Source organism: Marmota marmota, unplaced genomic scaffold (assembly GCF_001458135.2).
Source record: "Marmota marmota marmota unplaced genomic scaffold, marMar, whole genome shotgun sequence".
NCBI lineage: Eukaryota > Metazoa > Chordata > Mammalia > Rodentia > Sciuridae > Marmota > Marmota marmota.
In genome coordinates, this window is record NW_026000240.1 from 30,669,640 (window position 1) to 30,692,177 (window position 22,538).

Consider the following 22,538-nt stretch of genomic DNA (forward strand, 5'->3'; position numbering starts at 1 on the left):
TTGTGATGTTAGCACAGATTAAGCTGGCAAAGAACCAGCTGAGGATGGTAGAAGACTTTAAATGGGAAAATTTTACTTTAACCAAAAAACAATGCATAATACTAATTCTTTCAAAATATCCTTTCAACAAAATGATGTAAAGGAAGGAAAGCTATGGCCTGCAACTGGTCAGTCACAGCCATATGAGGAATCAATTTCTACTTAAGCAACTACCTATTACATTAAAGTACTGCAATTTTATAAGTACCACAAGCAAGAAATTTTCACTTCTCACTTCATTTCCTTTACTTAAAGTAACATGTCCAAACAAGAAAACCATTTGGTTATCAGTAATCTTTTAGAAAAGGGAGAAATTCAGAATGAGAAAGGTGGAAATTGAATAAGAAAATTCAATTAAAGTTCAAGAAATAGATCTTTGAATATGAAATATTAAAATGGGCATAATCTCAGTGTACAAAACAAAAACAAAAAAAAGAATAAAAAGAATTCTAGATACAGAAGAAATTTAAAAATAATACTGTAACACTGTGGCTGACAAATCTGAAAACTAAAGAGTACATCAACCACTATATAGAATAATTTAATAAAGCCACAAAGAACTGTACTCTCCCAAAGCAGCAGGCCCCAGCAATTTCAAGACAGAAGAAACTTTAGAGGCCCATACTTCTCAATTGTTCCAGGAAACAGAGAGAGGACAGGTTCTCAATTCTCTTAGTGATACTAAAATCTGATAACACACACACAAACACACAAACACACACACACACACACACACACAAAAACAATTTTTAAAGTAATTACTAGTGTTAGGGTTTAGATGTGAGGTGTCCCCCAAAAGCATATGTGTGAGACAATGCAAGAAGGTTTACAGAAGACATGATTGGGTTATGAGAGCCTTAACCCAATCAGTGAATTAATCACCTGGTGGGAATAACTGAGTGGTAGCAAAAGGCAGGTGGGGTGTGGTTGGACAAAGTGGAGCATTGTGGGCTGTGGCTCTGTGGTATATATTTATATCTGGCAAGTGGAGATCTCTTTCTCTCTCTGCTTCCTGATCCACACTCATTTTAGGAAAACAGTTCAATATAGAAAAATCCATTAATATAGCTGATCATATTTACTAAAGTATATATAGATTACAATTTTTATTGCCCGTTTTTTCTAATCAGCATATTATATAAAGATCAAAGTTGTTTCTATTTGGGCAAAAGAAAATAATATACTTAATCTTTATCATATATTCATTAAGAAATAATTCTGTATTATGAATTTTCCCCCAATTTTACATGTCTAAAGTGGGAAACTAAAAAAAGGAAAGCATTTCCTTCTAACATATAAACATTCCTTTGTTTCTAACTGGAGTGAGGGTTGGGGGATAAGTGAACTAAGCCAACGATATAGTTCAACAGCTAAAGAGTCACAAAACTTCAGAGGTTTAATCAATTAATGGGAAATAAAATAAATATTTTGCTCAAGTCAATGTTTAACTTAAAAGACTACACATTGAAAATGAATGTTCAACAGAAATATGAATTCATATATTCTTTTGCAGAATCAGTTTGAGTCAAAAATGAGAATCTTTATAATCCTAAAGTAAAACTACCTATATTTATTTTATTCTTTAAGTAAAAAGTGTAAGAATTAAATGCTTGAAATATTCCAGAAGTTAACTGCTGTTATATGCAGTCTCAGAGGCTCAGAGGATAAGTCAAGAAAATGTTTTCACTCCTGTACCTTCTTTTTCCAGTCTTGACCACACCTGGGCCTCTTCTAACATCTTTCATTTATTAAAATCATTTTTAACTGACATGTAAAAAACTTTAAAATTATGCACATTTTAATGGGTACCATATGATAATTCCATATAGGTATATATTGTATAAAGCACACAGGTTAAAAATATTCACCTCCTCATTCATTTACCATATTTATATGGTGAAACGTTAAAAATCTTTTTTTCCTAACTTTTTGAAATATAACTGCTATTATCTATGGACACGCCACTGTGCAACAGAACACCAGCACATTTTTTTTTTTTTGGTGGTTCCAGATTGAACCCAGGGCCTCTTTCATGCTGAACAGGCACTTTACTCCCAGAACTTCTTACTCCTATCAACTTTTCTCTGTTCCTCTCTTCACCTTACCCTCCGTACCCTCTGGTAACCATCATTTGCTACTTGCAACTTCTGAGATCAACTTTTTTAGATCCCACCTATGAGTGACCTCATGTAGTACTTGTCTTTCTGTGCCTGGTTTATTTCACTAATGATTTCTAGTTCATCCAAGTTGTCGCAAATGACAGAATTTCATTCACTTTATGGCTGAATAGTATTTCATTGTGTGTATGTACCATATTTTCTTTTATCCACTCATCAGCTGACGAATACTTAGGATACTTCCATTTCCTGGCTACTGTGAAATGTGCTACAATAAACATGAAAGTTTTTGCAAATGTCTCTTTGTTATGATGATTTTTTTGCCTTTGGATATATACCAGTAGTGGGATTACTGGATCATAAGGTAGTTCTATTTTTTGGAGGCCCCTTCATACTGTTCTGCATAATGGCTGAATTAATTTACATTCCTATCAACAGTGTGCTAGGTTCCCTTTTCTCTACATCCTCACCAGTATTTATGACTTTAGTCATTTTGATGTAAGTCATTCTTACTGGGGTGAGATTGTATCTATGTGGTTCTGATTAAAATCATTTGGATATTTTAAACTTAAAATATCCAAATAAGTGGAAACAGTCCCTGTTCATAGTTCAGAAATTAAATGATTAGTGATGTGAGTATTTTTTTTTCATTTACTTAAGTTTTTTTTTAATAGACACACAGGATTTATATTAACATATTAAAATACACTCCTTTATTCTAATTTCTATAAATAAAACTTTTTAAAGAGAGAGAGAGAGAGAGAGAGAGAGAGAGAGAGAGAGAGAGAGAATTTTCAAAATATTTATTTATTTAGTTAGTTAGTTTTCGGTGGACACAACAACTTTATTTTATTTGTATGCGGTGCTGAGAATCGAACCCAGTACCCCGTGCATGCCAGGTGAGCACAGTACCACTTGAGCCCATCCCCAGCCCAATAAAAATTTTAAAACACCCTTAAATTTTCTAATCTTTATGAATACTAATTTCTCTTTCAAAACAATTTTTTATAACATGATTATTTTCTTGTGGCCACTCCCTCCACCTCTTAAGGGAAAAAAACTAACAGGTTAGAACAAGACTATATTAGGTATTTCACAGACTGACCCAGTACTAAATCAGCACCCAACTCTGTGCTAGGTTCAATGATATGGCAGCAAATGAGAGAGAGAGTCTTTTAAAGAGTTTCTTTCTAACAATTTGTTTTTACTTACTTCAGACATCTGAAATGAATTTCAAAGTGGTCATGTCAGTCATTGCCTGAAAGCTACTTTCAGTCCTGGATATATTTGCCATATATAAGTGTTGATATAAAGAGATAAACCAAAATATACTGGGTTATCACCACAATGTCATACTCTTCTACACAGAAAATTCACATCATTCAGTTTTCTAATAGGAAAAATTTAATACTGTTTTCTTTCAGTAAATTACAAAAAAAAAGATTTATTATTTAGTAATGGTTCTCAAATTCTTGAAGGGAATGAGACCTTTGTGTATTACTTTTATTCACTTACTCATCCATCCATCCATCCATCCATTCATTCATTCACTTTGGTACTGGGGATTAAGCTCAATGGCGCTTTACTAAACACTGAGCTACATCTGTGTCACTTTTCATTTTTTCAGACAGGTTCTTATTAAAGTTGCCTAGTCTGTCCATGAACTTGTAATCCTCCTGCTTCAGTCTCCCGAGGAGCTGGGATGATAGGCATGTGCCACTGTGCCTGGCAGTGTATTACTTTTAAAGCTCAAAATCCTCAAGAAAGCCAACAGATCTAATCAAACCAGGAAGACAGCTTTTATGTCACCCACTAAAACCAATAATATACAGCTTAAACTTTCCTAATACCACTGGCAAGGCTGGTTAGTTTTAATGGTTCACTACTATTCAAAGGGAATTCATCCTCCCTAAAAACAATTCTGCCATTTCCCAGTTCCGTAGATATCGGCAACAAATCCTCAGAAAGAAATTGATACATAATTTCCCACAAATTTAACCTTCTGATCCAAACTCTGTCTTTCGCTTCACATAAAGCTTACTCATTCTTCTTTCAATCTGATGTTCAATTGATTCTTTTTTCCTAGGCTGAACATCCTAGTTTCATCAACCATTTTAAGATAAGTTTTGACCATCAATTTTTCAAACTCTTTAGATCCTCATAGAACCTATGATTTTTCCTTTTATTATTCAAGGTTTTGAGAATCCAGTTACTTGAACTAGGGCTTCTGTCCACCTAATAATAAAATTAAAGACAACTAAAAGTTTTCACAGAGTTAGGAGATAAATGGTAAGCACTGCTAAAGGAGGCACCACAGCTTAGAGTTAAGCCCACCACCTCTGGGGTCATACTGCCTGGATTCAAGTATTACCTGAAACTCTTACCGATTACACATTCTCTGATAACCTGATTAGTCTCTTTAAGCTTAAGTCTTCCCAAGTGAACGATGTGGCTATACATAAAATTACTTACAACAAATAATCCATATAAAGTGCTTGGCATTTAAGTGCTTAGTGTGCAAGTTAACAGTCAAAACATGTTAGCTGTTCCTATTGCTATTATTCTGCTAGATGACTAATAGTGGGAAAGGGGAGGAGATTCCAAAACTCTAATAGAATAACTGAATTAATTATAATTAGAATCCTTACATTTTAAATAGCCATGATGGCTTTAGCAAATTCTTGTTTAAAACTCAGAACAAAATGAACAAACTGTCATTCATCTGGCTATATCACTAGGATACTTGATTCTAGTCAATCTCCTCTTTGACCTAAGGGAGCTCATTCATATCAAAAGCTGTACTCTTCAGTCCATATTTTTTCCAGCTCTAAGATTCTTATAAAGATATGATCCAATTTTCACTTCTGGATTGAAGATGTTCAAATCCCAGACTGCCTGATAATAGTCAGAGAGAGTTACACAAAGAATACACACGGAGAATTTAAGTCACACTCTTCTGAAGTTTAGAGGCAGGATCAAGAGCTAGGACAAAACAGGAAAAAAAAAAAAAAAAAAAAAAACCTCTCAGGACACCCCGGGTTATTAGAATTAGTGAGGTGGCATTTAGGGTTATCAGAATTAGTGAGGTGTATAAATGCCAAGTAGCCAAAGAGAAAGGGGATCTCTTCTCTTGTAAAACTCTATTTCTGTTTTTTATAGAAAAGTGTCAGAACTTCACTAACTTCATTTTCCCTCAATGCCCTAAATCTAATCACCACATAGAGTTTCTTCAAATGCAGTGAGCATCTGTCAATCTCCATTTTGACCTAAGAGAGCTCATTCATATCAGAAGCTGTATTCTTCAGAAAAAAAAAGAAATAGTAATAGGACATACTCTGCAAATATCTGTGGGGCATCTTTCTCACTGAGTTATTCCAACTCTATATGGAAAGCATAGACTGTTTTAGGAGAGAAGTTAAAAGAGTCAAGGTGTGTACATTGAAAAATAACAAAACATTGTTGAAAGAAATTTTAAAATATCCAAATAAGTGGAAACATTCCCTGTTCATAGTTCAGAAATTAAATTTCATAGACTAGTCACCATATATTCTAATGTATTACAATTAAAATCCTATTAGAATACTAAAATGCTACTCAACATTTACTACAACTAATATATAAAAATATTAAATTGATCCACAAATATATTTTACCTGTAATTTCCATCCAGAAAAACTTAAGGACTTACATTATCATGAAGTTTTCCACAGTGAATCAGCACTTCTGCTTTAACTGAAACATCTGCACCTTCCTTCCTGTCTGAAATGGCTTGCTTAGGCCAAAAAGGAAATTTTGCTCTTTTGTGAGAGAAAAGTCTTCATGAAGACTATTTTCAGAACAAGTATGTAATTAAATTATGTATATACTGTGCAAGGGCGAAAAAATAATAAGGGTAGAAGAAAAGCTACTTTGCAAGCCAAGAGAATCTCTAGATTGATGGTGAACAGACCTGCATTAATGAAAGGATATGGGGCATAATAGAAACTATAACAAAGGTAAAAGGAATGCATCACGTACCTCTTTAGTGAGAATATCTGGAGGTTATCTTTAATTTAGTAGGTATATGAAGAGAAGGAAAAATATTTATTCATTTTTATTGCCACCATCAAAAATACTTTTCTAAAATGTTAGGACTGGGTCAGAAACATATAGGTAGTCATGGAGTCTCTTAAAGCTGAGTCCCTAAGTCTCTCAAATCACATGGAAAATTTGTTATATATAAAATATTTCTTGAGAGATAATTCAATTGGCTACTTTGAAACAACAGAAAAATTTTAATGTTGGTCATTTTTTCTTCACATTAACATTGCTGATAATACTTTAAACCTAGATTAGAATTGGCCATATAAAACAAATATAATAAAAGTTTCAGTGCTACATAATAATGCACACAACCCAATGAAATGATGCTATATGGAAAGCACAGATTGTTTTAGGGGAGAAGTTAAAGGATTCAAGGTGTGTACATGGAAAATAACAAAATATTGTTGAAAGAAAATTTTAAAATATCCAAATAATTGGAAACATTCCCTATTCATAGTTCAGAAGAGTTAGTACTATAAAGGTAGAAATACTCCCATAATTGATCTACAGTTAATACAACCCCTATTCAAATTTCAGCTACCTTTTTAGCAAAATTAACTCACTCTAAAATTCATATGAAAATGAATTAAGACAGAATGCTTGAAATAATTTTGAAAAATAACCAAGTTACAGACTCATACTTCCCTTTTCCAAAATAGCACAAAGTTACAGTAATCAAGGCAGAGGGGACAGGCATAAAGATAAGCTATAGGATCAATGGAGTAGACTTAGGAGTCCATAAATAAATAAATTTATGGTCAAATGATTTTTGACAGACTGTCCAAACAATTCAAGGGGGAAAGAAAAGTCTTTTCAACAAATGATGCTGGTACAATTAAATTATGTACATAATCATGCAGTGAAATGAAATTTTGGGGAGGGGGGATGTTTTATTTTTATTTTTTATGGTCCCATCCTTAAGACATTTAAAACCAGGAAAGAGGAAACCATTTTTTAGAGTTGTGAGCTCACGGTAATGACAAAAGTCAGGGCTGAGGCCATCTTACGGGTAGAGCGAACAGATCACAGAGTGTGTGTACAATGAAATTAACAAAACACTGGGGCTGGGGATGTGGCTCAAGCGGTGGCACGCTGGCCTGGCATGCATGCGGCCCGGGTTCGATCCTCAGCACCACATACAAACAAGGATGTTGTGTCCGCCGAAAACTAAAAAATAAATATTAAAATTCTCTCTTTCTCTCTCTCTTTAAAAAAAAAAAAAAGAAATGAACAAAACACTGTTGAAAGAAACTTTAAAATATTCGAATAAGGTGAGTTGTATAAACGCCAAGTAGCCAAAGAGAAAGGGGATCTCTTTGTTCATAGTTCAGAAGAGTTAACACTATAAAGGTAGAAATAACCCCAAAATTGATGTACAGTTTCAATACAATCCCTATTCAATTACAGCTACGTTTTTAGCAAAATTAACTCACATGTGATAGGAATGTTACAGGTCTTGACTGGGGAGGTGGATGTCAGCCACACTGATGGTACAATTCATCAACCTCCACAGATGTACTTCATGTATTTTACCATATGTATTTTATTAGTGGAATGAATTTGCATCCTAACTTCATACCATATACAAAAATTAACTCAAAGCTACAAACTCAGAAGAAAACACAAGATTAAAACTTTGTTGTTATATCTAAGAAGCCATTACCTAATCTAGGGTCACAAGTGTAAAATTTAAAAACTTTGTGCTTCACAGAATACCATCAAGTAAGTAAAGGTAAGGCATAGTGGTGCACCTCTGTAGTCCCAGCTACTTGGGAAGTTGAGGCAGGAGGATCACTTGTGCCCAGGAATTCAAGACTAGACTAATCAACATAACCAGAACCCATTTCAGAAAAATAAAGAAATCAAAAAGTGAAAAAACAACCAGTACAATTTGGAGAACATATTTACAAATCATATTATCTGATAAGGAATTTGTATTCAGAATACATAAATTCATACAGGGAACAATGAAAAAACCACCCCATTTAAAAACAGGTAAATGATGTGAATAGACATTAAAAAAAGATATATAAAAGGCCAATAAGCACATGAAAAGATACTTGAAATCATTAGCTAGGAAAATGAATATCAAAACTGTAAGATACTACATCGTACTCATTAGGATAGGTAAATTTTTTTTAAAAAGCAATAATATGTATTGGCAATAATGAAGAACAATAGGAACTCATATATGTTGATGGGAATGTAAAAGCAATTTGGTTATTTCTCAAAAAGTTAAAAATCAGATAACACATTCCTTGGTAATATACCCGAGAGAAATGAAAATAATAATTTACCTAAAAACTTGTACATGAATGTTCAGGGAAGCATTATTCAAAACAGTAAAAGAGAACATACACAAATGTCTATCAACTGATGAAGGGACAAATAAAATACAGTATATCCATACAGCAGAATACTATTTAACAATAAAAAGAAACGAAACATTGGCATATGCTAGAACATGGATGAACCTTGAAAATATTATGTGGAACAAGCCAGCCACAAAAGACCACATTTGTATCATTCCATTTACATGAGATGTTCCAAACAGGTAAATCCAGAGACAGGAAGTAGTTTAGTGCCGACCAGCTGCTAAGAGGGAAAAAAGAGTAACTGCTCTTCTCTTAAGCAGTTCTAAGAGGAAGTATTTTTGGGTGATGAAAGTGTTCTAAAAACAGTGGTGACAGTTCAAAATTCTATACATTAAAAACCACTAAACTGTATTAAAAGAGTGAGCTTTATGGTATATAAATCATAAACTAAGTCTGTTAAAACAACAACAACAACAACAACAACAAAGTTTCAAGGTATAAATAGAGGAAAAGAATTGTTCCAGTATCATAGAAATAGCTGTGCTCCAATTTTTTTTTTTTAACCAAAAAAAGGGAAATCAAAGAGAATTGTCTTAGTCACTACTCTCTAAGAACATTTTAAAAAAAAATGGTTCCAGATGATTACAATTACTGGCAAGCTCACAAAGCAAAAAGCTTTTCAATAAGTTTGTTCTTTAGAATGCATGAGTATGCTATGATGATATTAAAAACAGAAGTTATGACAACCAGAGCAATCTACCACTTGAGAAGAAATAAGAATCATTTAAATGTACAATTTTCTTCAAGTCTGATTTAAAGAAATAAAAGACTCTTTTATAAAATAAGTATTTTATAAGGGTAATAATTATGCTAATTTAGAAGTTTTTACAATTAATCTGCTAAAACAAAATCAAACATTCAAATCTTTGAAAATTATAGTTGGTTTGTTAATGCAAACCAGAAACACTATGGAGTTCAAATGTTGCACCATCCCTAAAGTTGCCACATTTTCTCACTAAAAAACAAAAAGTGAAGAATAAGAACAAAAGCTAATGGCTTTGTGAATTCATCTCTTTTATCTTGAGACCTGATTTAGAATAATGTAGTCACCTCTGTCCATGTGTGACACACTCATTTTACCCATTAGTACTAAAGAGGACCAGAGGCTAAACTGCTTTTGCAATGGTGAAGAAGGTGCCACTCATTACTTAGGGCATAACTTAAAAACCTTCATATGTTCAGTATCACTTCATTTAATCTTTACAACAATCTGAGGTGAAGGAATTACCATCCATTGTACAGAAAGGAAACAGAAGCATTTATACCTTTATCTAAGAAAGCTACTAAAAAATGCAATCAACCCCTTAAGGAAAAAAAGAACACATCCAATTTTTAAATTTCATTACACACACAAAAAAAGTGTACAGGGCTGGGGATGTGGCTCAAGCGGTAGCGCGCTCGCCTGGCATGCCGAGCAGCCCGGGTTCGATCCTCAGCACCACATACAGACGAAGATGTTGTGTCCGCCGATAACTAGAAAATAAATATTAAAAATTCTCTCTCTCACTCTCTAAAAAAAAAAAGTGTACAAACTTCACTAGAATTAATGACATATTTAATCTGATAATCAAATGGATATGAAAATGTGTTGATTATACACAGGTTAGACTCTGGGCAACAGAATTGTAGTTAACACAGTCATTAGTGTATAACCTCAAAATTAACTGACAGCAGCAAAGAGAATGGCTAACTGGTCTACATTCCTCTTAACTGTTGCTTTTCAATTCTTTTTTTTTTTGGTGGTGATGCTGGGGATTGAACACAGGGCCTTCTGCATGCGAGGCAAGTAATCTACCTACCAACTGGAGCTATATCCCCAGCCCTTACTTTTCAATTCTTAAAAAAAAACTTCTCAAGACAGATATAGAAAACTAGAAATGTCAAAAGAAAAAAGAACAATAATTTATTCTAAATGTAGCATTTGCTTTTAAAATGTGCACATATGCTTTTTCAGAAGAGAACTGAATAGGCAATTGAGCTGTGCAGTATTCAAGATATCAAAACAGTAATGTTTGAAATGGTATTTTACAAAAGCACAGAAAAATAAAACCAAAAGGAATACTTACTTTCCCCTCCATGAATGTTTTGTTGTGTAGAAACATGCCAAATCCTTATTTTCCCTAATTACGTTCATTTTGTGCTAATACCTGAAAGATAAAAATATTGGTATCCTTATTACAATGTTATATATTCTTAATTTTTCCTGAATGTCCCACATCAAAGGTATGATATTTCTCTTACTTTCCTAGCTCTACAAGATCATAAGATTATTTTAAGGGCAGTGGTATGTTCAATGTTCTTAAAGCTTTTTTATTGTTGTCTGGTCAACTATCACCCACTGGACTGGGTTTCTTGAGGACAAGAACTGGTCTTGATCAACATCCTGTGTGTATGGGATCCAATAAAAATTGTCAGTTAACAAAAATGAATCTTTGAATCTCACATTGCAAAATAATGTCTTGACTCATGAAGAGCACCTAAAAATCGTTTCCCAAGTGTCAAAACAATTCCAAAAGGCTTATGTTCAGCTAGCCACTTTGTCATCACTGTCACATTAAAGGGGACCTTTTGTAAATAAGAATTTAAAAGTAATAATTCTCTCATTATAAAAGTAATGTGTCCATAGTAACAAATCTACAATGTTCATAGAGTCTGTCATCTTTCATTCTAGCATCCAAAGATAATCATTCCATTCTTTCTCTTTACATTTAGAAAATTCATATTTTTTAAAACAAAACTGAGATTGTCATTTGTACTGTCCAACCTGTTTTCACAGAAAATAACTTTTCTCCATGGAATCAAATATTGAGAAAATGGTTAAGGCTACATGGTATTCCATTTTACGAATATACTGGGACAGGGTTATCAAAGTATACTTGCAAACTGCTTTTACCAGATCAAATCAAGATAAGAAAGGAAACTGAAATTAAGTATTCAGAAAGTCTTAATAGCAGTTTGATTGGTGGAGTCCTCTGGTTGAACAAGATAACAGATAAAGGTTGTTGAACTTCTGAGACTGATGAATCACACATGGAATGAGCTTCCTAACAGTCACATGCAGTGAGTCTATAAAATCCAGAATCCACTTACTTCATGTATAAAATCCAGAACCCACTTATTTCATAAAAATCAAATTGAGTTAATTCTACAGGATCATTGTTGGTATGGCTACTAATGAAAAACTGATGATAAAGTTTCAAACCACTATCACTTTATTTTGAATAAAATTTAAAAATGAATATGGTAATTGTTTTCTTTTGTGGCTTGGCAATTTCTAGGCCTTAATAATTAAAAATGCTCTAAAAGTATTGTAGCATACATACCAGAGTGTTAATGCAAATGGAATAACTAGAATTGTGGCTAACTTAAGGTTGGTCTACATCTTTATATACCAACTTTTAAAAATCGTATTCCTTTCACAATTAGAAAAAATTTTCATTCAAAAGCATTTAAAGAAAGCTAAGATAAGTTCACACACCATAAATTCACTCTTTAAGCATCAGATTCAGTGGTTTTTGGTGTATGTGGAGTTCTTCAATCATTACTATTTTTAAAACACTTTCATCACCACAGTAAGAAACACTGTCAGCAGTCACTTCCCTTGCCCCCAGCACCTGACACAACTCATCTACTGTTACTGTAGATGTGCCTATGCTGGCCATTTTGTCAAATAATATTGTATTATACTGACATACCACATATTGTTTATTCATCAATTGATTGGACATAATACGTATATTTTTTTAAGTATTTATTTTTTAGTTGTAGTTGGACAAATACCTTTATTTATTTTATACATGGTGCTGAGGATTGAACCTAGGGCCTCACACGTGCTAGGTAAGCGCTCTACTGCTGAGCCACAACCCCAACCCCCATATATATTGTTTCTACTTTTTTATTGTTATGAAAAAATCTGCTATGAACATGTGTATACAAGTTTTTGTGGGGATGTGTTTTCATTTCTTTGGGTATATGCCTGAGGGATAAAAACATTTTTAAAAATGCCTATATTTTTGAAATTGCTTTCTTCATCTCTCCTACTTGTTTTTGGACCACTAATTAGCTAGAGCCTTTGTATTCTACATAGAATGCTCATCCCTCAGATATTGATATAGCTTATACCTTCCTCTGCTTCAAATCTTTATAATGAGACCTACCCTATCCATGGTGTTTTAAACTGTGACCACTTTTCTCATTCTATTCTCTATTCCCTTTTGACTCTGCACCGCCCCGTACCTTTCATATTCTAGTGTGCAACTTATTATGTTTATTATGTATCTAATCCTATCAGAATGTCCAGAGAGACGCGGTTTGTTTAGTTCACTAATGTACCTCCAGAGCCTCAAACAATGTGTAGGACACGAAACAGATATTCATTAAATATTTGAGTGAATGAATGAATGAAATGTAGCAATCTCCTGGGCAATTTGGATGTCCACTTCAAACTTGATGCTCTATCAGATATACTGCAATAGGGCTTTTCTTAATCTTCTAGAAAAGCAAAATTAATTCATGTTCTGAGGAATGACAAAGAGAACCACAAGTAATACCAGGTTTAAAGAAGACTTTATTGTTATCAGAAAGACGAAATTTACCAGACAATTGGCATTTTCCTGCTAATGAGCATAGAGACTGCCAAGTGTAATCCCGACAGTTGGTTCTGGATTTTTTTTAATGTGAGATGACACAGTCAAGTAAGATTTATTAAACCCAGAAATATCCCTTCTTTCTGAATCATTTGCAATAAATGATATTGCTAAAAAGAAACCTGGGTAGCCTGAAAATTCACCAAAAAAGTAAAATACATAGGAGAACAAGTGTTTTTTCCTTAATATTATAACTGAAGATTAGAACAATAAAAAAGAAACATATAAAGCACGAATGGCTGACATTAAATGTTTATAGCAGAACAATTCACAACAGTTTAACTATGGAACCAACCTAGATGCCCTTCAACAGATGAATGGATAAAAAAAAATGTGATACATTACTCAGCCTTAAAGAAGAATAAAATTATGGCATTTGCAAGTAAATGGATGGAACCAGAAAATAACATGCTAAGAGAAATAAGCCAAGTCCATAAAACCAAAGACTGAATGTTTTCTCTGATAAGCAGATGCTGATCCATAATGGGGAGGGGAATAGGGAAGAATGAAGAAACTTTGGCTTGTGCAGAGGGAGTAAGGGGGGAAGGGAAGGACTGTGGAGATGGATGGTAGAATGAGACAGATGTTATTACCCTTATATACATGTATGATTACACACCATGTACAGCCAGAGGAATGACAAGTTGTACTCCATTTGTGTTCAATGTGTCAAATGCATTCTACTGTCATGTATAACTAATTAGAACAAAATTTTAAAAATTTTAAAAAGATGAATGGCTGATATTGACAAGTATTAGGTTGGATTCCTAGTCCATTAGATTTATCAGAATGACTGACTCTGCACTAAGGTCTTTTCTTAGGCAAACAGAGAAGAAAATGTGTTTGAGAAGAGACTGATATAAGAGGCTGATATTAAGAGACTTTAAAATTAAATGAAAGGCAGAGAAAAATGATAAAGATTTTTAAATTACCATAAAGAACCTAGGGCACACAAGATCCCTCATAAATCCTAAGAAGGGAATAAAAGCAAAATAATTTCATAGTTAATTACAAAACAAATTTAAGATTTTTTTTTTAAAGAAAACAGCTTAAAGAATGAATTCATGGGAATCACTGACATCTAGGTATCACTGAATAAATCAATTCTGATCATGTAATTAGATTTATCATTGGACAGTACATTCGTGGAATAATTTTGAACTATTTTCAATTCTTTATCTGAGCGATAATTAGAAACCTGTTACAAATAACTTTGAAATCTACAATTTCAAACAGAGAAAATAACCATACTCAATTCAGGGTAAAAAAAAACTAAAAGAAAAATGAAGTTTCCAAAGTTAAGATACTTTGCCATCTATAAATAAACCTTTAAGGTATTTCCATTTATGGACATGCTGTAATTTTTTTTTTTCTTAAACAAAGTGTTCAGGTTAAACATGTAACAACAGAACTTTGTTACCAACATATGATTTCAGGATGTTCTCAACAGAGAATTCAACAGTAGAAAAATGCTATTTTAACTAACATTGAGTTTTCAAAATAATCAGAATAATGAGATCTGAGGCTGTGATGTATTTCCCAGTGGTATAATATTAACCTCTCCAAAGCTTCGAGTTAATCTATTTTATGTTCTCAGGAAAATCTCAACTACTTTTTGATAAAGTCACTACATCCAATGAAATGGCAACTAGTCTGAAAATTGCATTAACTCTTTCAGACCATGAAGATACTTTTAGATATACTGAACTCACTAATTCATTAAATAACTAAAGAGGCAACTCACAAAAAACAGAAAAATACATAAAAATAGGTTGAATATTTTTTCTGCCTATATATCATTCAAACAGCACTGAGGCAATTTCAAGAGAACCACTGGAAAAATGAGTAAGGGCAAGTCTAGTCCCTTTGAATACAGGGGTCACGTGATTTACTTTAGGAAAACCCTGTTAGCTACCTGCCTACAGCATAGATCCCAGAGTTGCTAGTCCACACACAACATTTTAATGAACAATGAGCACAAGAAGTTATGTTCAAACACAAAGTAATTTTAATAATCTATCACGAAGGTAAAGATGGTAAATTTTTAAAATATTACTTATGGTCAAAGCTAGACAAGAAATAACTGCTATTTATTGGCTGTGTAATTTCAAGCAAAAGTTTCTTCTTTGAACCAAAGTCACCTATAAATAACAGTGATAATAATTGTACCAAAGAGCTTTGGTGGGAAATAAATTAATTCAAATAAAGGAGTTAATAAGGTACTTGACTTAGAAATACTCAAAAATACTGACTAATTTATAATTACTATTTTAAACATACTACTCCAAATAAACAACAGTTATTTGTTGTGTATCTGAAAAAATAATATTTTTCTTTTATTTTCAAGAACTTATAGGTACCTATATCTTTTAAGGAATTTGGAGGGGGAAGTTAAATTAGTTGATTTTGTCTATTACTTGCTTCTGTCTAAATTTTTTGTTAATTTCAATCCTTCTATTTAATGTACATTAATCCTACTTGTCTGCTATTTCAGTTACTATAGTCAACCACAGACAACCAAGAACCAAAAATATTAAAGAGAGTTCCAAAAATAAACAATTCATAAGTTTTAAATTGTAAACTGTTCTGAGTAGCATGATAATATAGTGCCACCTCACTCTGTCCCGCCTGGGATGTCAAACATTCCTTTGTACAACACATTCAAGCTATATATGCTACTGGTCCTATCAGTTACTCATATTGACTGTCAAAGGTCAATCAGGTTATCAAAATAACTATCACAGTATCAAAGTGCTTGTGTTTAAGTAATTCTTATTTTACTTAATGGACCCAAAATACAAGATTAGTGGTGCTGGTGATTTGCAATTGCCAGAGAAAAGCTATAAAGTGCTTCCTTTAATTCACACACACACACAAAAAAAAAAAAAAATACAAAAAATAGGTAGAATATTCTTTACTGCCTATATATCATTAAGTAAAGGAGTAAAAGTTCTCAATAAAAAAAAAAAGAAGGTATGCTGAGGATGCTAAGATCTACAGTAAGAATGAATCTTACATCCATGAACTTGTTTAGAAGGAAAAAGAAATTCATGATATTTTACTGCTGCACTTCAAAATGCAAAAGTTATGGCTATAGTGAGTGAAAAGTGATTAGTTCAGATGGAAAAGCATAAACAGGGTTCGGTGCTATTAGCAATTTCACAGATCTACATGAGGTCTTGGCACATATTCTCTGTGGGTAAGAGGAAATTACTGTAAATCACCTAGAATTTCTATCTTCAAAATACCATATTTTACTGATTCCATCAGCCTTCAGTTACTACATAATCATTCGAAATAAACTATTTTTTTTGGGTGGGAGGGGTACCAGGGATTGAAATCAGGCACTCTACCACTGAGCCATATCCCCAGCCCTATTTTGTACTTATCTAGAGACAAGGTCTTACTGAGTTGCTTAGGACTTCACTTTTGCTGAGGCTGGCTTTGAACTCACAATCCTGCTGCCTCAGCCTCCCGATTACAGGCATGCACCACGGTACCCGGCCAAAAGTATTTCTTAAACTGGATGGCATACATGAGGGTGTCATTTTATTTTCTACAACTTATATTTTCCACAAAACTTTTGAAAAAGAATATATAAGACAGACCAAGGAACTCATGATAAACATTTTAAAAACTATTTAAGTCAATTATAACCTAATTCTTAACCTTCTCTTTATTTCAACTGTACTTACAAAATATTACAGGTCAATCTTGTATACTACATTTTTTCCAGGTATTTGGAATTTCAAGTATTAGAAATATTTCCCTTACTTGTATCCAACCTAAGATTTTAGAAATTTGTTTGATGCCCATTAACTATGATCTGAGAAACTTTCAGGAAAAAAAAAAACTTCATTTCATAAAATAAATTTAATCTTGTCAATATTTTCTCTGTATAACTTTTTAATATACTTTAAATTTTCAAAACACTTTAAATTTTTAATACACTTTAAAAGTGGTATAAATATCATTGTTGTAGGCAAAAACTCTTAAGGATTTTCATTTTTCATGATAGAAAATCTGTAGCATTTCTAGTATTTGAGAAGTTCAAGCATCAAGTTGGAAATATCAGTAATAGTCACTTATAGGCATGTGCTATAAATAACAACTGTCCAACTAAAGAATGTATAAATTGTAGAAAGAGATCCTGGTAGCAGTTTTGTCATCAGCTTTGCCACTTTGACAGTTGTTAGAAGACACTTAAATTAGAAATAATATATCTGCTAGAATTACCATCACTTAAATTTCAATCACCTTTATTCTTTCAATAATTTCTCATTTCAAATTCTCAAAGACCTACACTTCCTTTTCATGAGGAAAAATCTTGAGCTTACAGGCCTTTGGTCGCTAAATTGCACTGAAAGCAACTCCAAATTTTTTCAAGTCTGCTTCACTTGTTTTATTTATATATCCTAATATTAAACCACCATCAGAATTTCCTCCTGTTTGGTCTTTTGAGAGAACTGTACTAAGGGTTAAAAAGTCGAACTCAGGGCAACACAGGAATCTTGGCTGGATTCACCTTTTTCAATGAATTACACTGCTTTATGCTTTCGAATACCAATGTTCTCGAATTCTCTAATTTATTACTGGCAGCAATGCTGACATCCATTCACAATCATTTATGGATAAAATTGGAATGATCTTTTAGAAGATACAGGATTTTGACACAAAACCAAAGGACTTGAGAGTCCATTAAGCAGGAGCCTACATCAAACTGACACGAAGAACAAAAGTAGGATGAAGTGACCAAACACCATGGACACAGTCTGGGACAGATTACAATCAGGCTGTAGGCAAAAGAATTTGCTCACCTAGCAAAATTAAGTATATGCCTGTGGCTTGTGATAAATAAGCTCAAACAAACCTCATTTAACCAGGGATGAATACACTCTGAAAAATAACAATTTAATCAACAAAAGAATTGGCACTAAACAAGGTTATTATATATTTAAAAGTATGCATTTTTTGCATGACCAACTAGAATAAATTTTTACACAAATAACTTGCAGATAGCAGGTAAGATACTATTTTTCTTAGTCTAGAACTTAAGAACATAATTTATTATGCTCTCAAGTACTGAATTAAAAACATCAGTTTGTCTTAAAATACATCAAAAATATAAGGTGGAATGATGGAGGGATAGACAGATGGTCAGATTTGTGATAAACCAAGTACTGAAAAATAGTAATTTGAAAATCTTTGTCAGGCATGATGGTGCACAACAGTGACTCTGGAGGCTGAGGAAGAAGGATCACAAGTTCAAACTCAGCCTCAGCAACTTAACAAGGCACTAAACTCAGCAAGACCCTGTCTCAAAATAAAAAGTAAAAGGGGTGGAGATGTAGTTTAGAGGTTAAGCTTCTCTGGGTTTAATCCCCGTACAAAACAAAACAAAACAAACAAACAAACAACAACAACAAAAAACAATAAACAACAACAACAAAAACTCCTGAAAATCCTCGAGATAGGATGTGAATGTCTAGTGCAAAGTTCTTTTAGGTTGGCTATAGATGAAAATTTCTAATAACATGATGAGGGAAAACTATGAGCCTGCCTTTCTTTTCTGATTAAATTGTCCTACAATGGAAAGACTATTTACCTACTACACTGAAATAACACCAAAAAATATGGTAGACATTCACATGGTAGGAATTAATTTATGAAGTTAATATTTCCTCATACAGCTATATCTTACAAAAATGCAGGGCAACTATTTCTAATGTAAAGGCTAATTTTAAGGAAATTAAAGCCTTCTTAAAAATCTAATTTTGTTCATAACTGGATTCAAGTCTGACTTTTTAAATAAAAGGTAAAAACCATAAATGCTTAACAGAACATTAATATTTACCCAGATTAAAAAGCTCCAACTAAACTATTTTGGACAGAATGTGCTGTGTTGGGGGAAATTGCCACCTATGAAGTTTAACCCTGTTGGGGGTTTGGGGTTTTTTGTTGTATGTTGCCCATAATGCTCTTTAACTCCTGGTCTCAAGTGTTCCTTCTGCCTCAGCCTCCAGAGTAGTTAGGACTATAGGCATGGGTTACGATCTTCAATAGTGTTTTTAATTCTTAATTTTAATATATAACAAGTAAAAGTCAAAGTATTTCCTTCTAAATGAATAACAAATCAGTATGTATAAAGTGTACAATGCCTACAGTAATCTAAGACTGCCACAAACAGATCACAAATTAAGCTTTAAGAACATTTTAGGTTCCTTAATTTATAGAAGAACTAAATTCCTCCAGAGACAAATGCTCTTAGAAAATAAAGAAGCCTGCAACAATATCAACTTTCAACAGAGCAACCACATCTTTAAATAATTGCCCAGAAGTTATACTGAAGCCTTTGTATTGTCTGCCACATCAAAATTAATTTTAAGTATTTCCACTACCCAAGAAGTCAAAATAATCTGAGATCTCCCTCAGTTTTTAAAAAAATTACACCTTTTCAACTAAAAATTGGGTGTATATTCATAAAATAAAAGGGCAAGAGAAATTAAAATGCAATCCCTAAATCTGAAGAAACAGTGTTTCAATGGGAGAAAAGGGTACACAACACGTCACAGCTGGTCTTTTCTATTCAGAAAAACAAATGCAATGTTGAAAAAGATATCCATCCACCTCTTCTATTTTAATAATATGTATGCTGGTTTCATCTGAGGGAGCAGTTCTTATTTCTAAAATAAAAACTTTATTATAAAAAATAAACATTTTTCTACAGAAGATATACTGTGACCCTTTCCTTTCTCAAAAATGTCTTGAGATATTCTATTCACCTGAAAGTTTTTCCAGAATGTGTTCACTTAAGCGATTTTTTAAGATCTCTGCTATTGATCATTTACACATTTTACTTTGTACACATTCTTCAAGCTTTCTAGGCTTAATTTCTATTTCATTTTATCTTTGAAGCATAACTTGGCTTTTGCAAGAACAAACTGTACTATTCAATAAACTCTTCTTGAGCTCAAAATGACATTTAATCATCTAACTCTATTATGGTCACTAGGCCTAACGGGCAAAAGGAATTTTAAACAGCCAGGTTTTAACTTGTTACTGTTTTCCCTATATAGTAAACTCACACTGCAAACTAAATTTCCTAAGCCTGTAACAGTTTACCACTTGAAGACAAGTTTTACATTAAGCACATCAAACACTACTTTTTATACTAAGAAAATAAGAAGTTTATATTGTTACAATTTCCCTTTCACCCAATACTAAATAGTAGTAATATAGGTTTCCAATTTGTTCTTTCTGAAATACCCCTATTATTTCTAACTCTCCTATAGTGTTTTATAGCTCACAGAATATTTCCAAATTACTTTCAAAAAAAAATTCCACTTTTAAAATTAAACCCAGCACCTGTAAGGTTTTGGGAAAATATGACTAATCTGCTCTAAGATTTAAGAAATATTCAAAATACATTCTGTATCCTCATTAAAAGTTTGAAAGAAAGTCTCTGACACTAAATGACCAAGGAATACAAGTCAGAAATTTCCTGTAGAAGAGTTTAAATTTTAGTGTGTACATTCAATCATAACCTTAGTAATCCTTCCATTAAGTAAGTGCTAACAACTGTAGTTGATGAAATCAGAGCAGAAAATAATTATTGTAAATTGCTTTAGGTGTTTTGCTTTTACTATTACTGATCAAATGCAAAGACAACTGACACTGGGCAAGTGCTAATTATGTGGTGCTGAGGATGGAACCTGGTGCCCCACATATACTAGGCAAGCACTCTAGCACTGAGCTACAATCCTAGCCCCTCCATTCTTAACCTTATGTCTTCTTAGTGGGTTTCTTGAGTCAATATATAATTGGATCTTACTTTCTGATTTAATCTGACAATTTAACTGGTGTGATTACTGACACAGTTACATGAATATCTATCTTGCCAGCTGTTTTCTATTTGTCCCATCTATTGTTTACAGCCTCTTCTGCTTTCTCTTAAATGAGGATTTAACAGATCTATCTTAGCTACTGATTTATTAGTTACATCTTGCATGTGTTCTTTTGTTAGTTGTTGCCCTGTTTAAAATATGTTGTTAAACAGCCTAACTTCAAATAATATACTGCTTTATGTGTAATGCAACAACCTTATGAAGTATGTTCAATATCTTCCTCTTATCCTTTCAATTAATTTCTATTTTTGCAAGATAAAAATACAATATGCTGGGCTGGGGCTGTAGCTCAGTAGTAGAGTGCTTGCTTAGCATGTGTGAGGCACTGGGTTGGATTCTCAGCACCACACACAAATAAATAAAATAAAGGTTCACTAACAACTAAAATTTTTTTTTTAATTACAACACCCTTTTTGTTTTGCACAATCTTTTTTTGGGAGGGGTGGGGGGCAAACCAAGGACTGAACTTGGGGCACTCGACCACTGTGTCATATCCCCAGCCCTGTTTTGTATTTTATTTAGAGACAGGGTCTCACTGAGTTGCTTAGCACCTCCCTTTTCCTGAAGCTGGCTTTGAACTCCTGATCCTCCTGCCTTAGCCTCCCAGCCACTTACACAATCTTTACACCATGCCCAGCTTACACAATCTTTTAAAACAAAAAAAAAAGAAAAAGAAATAAATTTAATTTTACATGCATGTATTTGTGTAGATACAAGTTTCACCTATCTGGAATTTCTTTTAGCATGACTTACAGTATAGATTTACTGGCAAGAGTTTTCTCAGCTTTCATTTCAGAGTATCTTTATTTCATCACTTTTTTGGGGGGTGGTGGGGGAAGAGTAGACACTGGGATTGAATCCAGGGTTTTATTCCTTACATGAGGCAAGGACTCTACCATGGGTATGAGCAACACACTCAGCCCTTTATTTTGAGATAGGGTCTCCCTGAGTTGCCTTGACTGGCCTCGCACTTGCTATCCTTCAGCTTCAGCCTCAAGAGTAGCTGGGATTACAGACCTGTGCCACCACACCTAGCATTACCTTCATTCTTAAAAGGTGTTTATGCTGGGTATAAATTCTGGGTGGATCATTTCTTTTTTTAAGTACCTTACAGTTGTCTCAACTGTCTTCTTGCTTGCATTCTCTGTCATAATTTTGATCTTTTTTCCTCTATACATAGTTTCTCTTTTGCTTGGCTAAAGTCAAGATTTTCCTCTTTGCTGGGTGTAGTGGCACAGACCTGTAATCCCAGCAGCTTGAGAGGCTGAGGCAGGAGGATCTCAAGTTCAAAGCCAGCCTCAGCAATTTAGTAAGGCCCCAAGAAACTCAGCAAGACCTTGTCTCTAAATTTAAAAAAAGGAGGGGGGGGGGGGA

At 33.4% G+C, this 22,538-nt stretch overlaps 1 protein-coding gene across 3 annotated transcripts in view; it reads right to left on the bottom strand.

Annotated features, from left to right (window-relative positions):
* Window positions 1-22,538, bottom strand: part of Dnajc13 (DnaJ heat shock protein family (Hsp40) member C13) — a 117,930-nt gene that overhangs the window by 90,679 nt on the left and 4,713 nt on the right. For all 3 annotated transcript variants that reach the window (XR_007344105.1, XM_015487058.2, XM_048794125.1), the window contains exon 2: window positions 10,681-10,761. Coding sequence is in view for 2 of the 3 variants with exons in the window: in XM_015487058.2 (XP_015342544.1) it covers window positions 10,681-10,748 (68 nt within the window). In the remaining variant the exon portion in view is untranslated. The remainder of the gene's footprint in view (window positions 1-10,680; window positions 10,762-22,538) is intronic.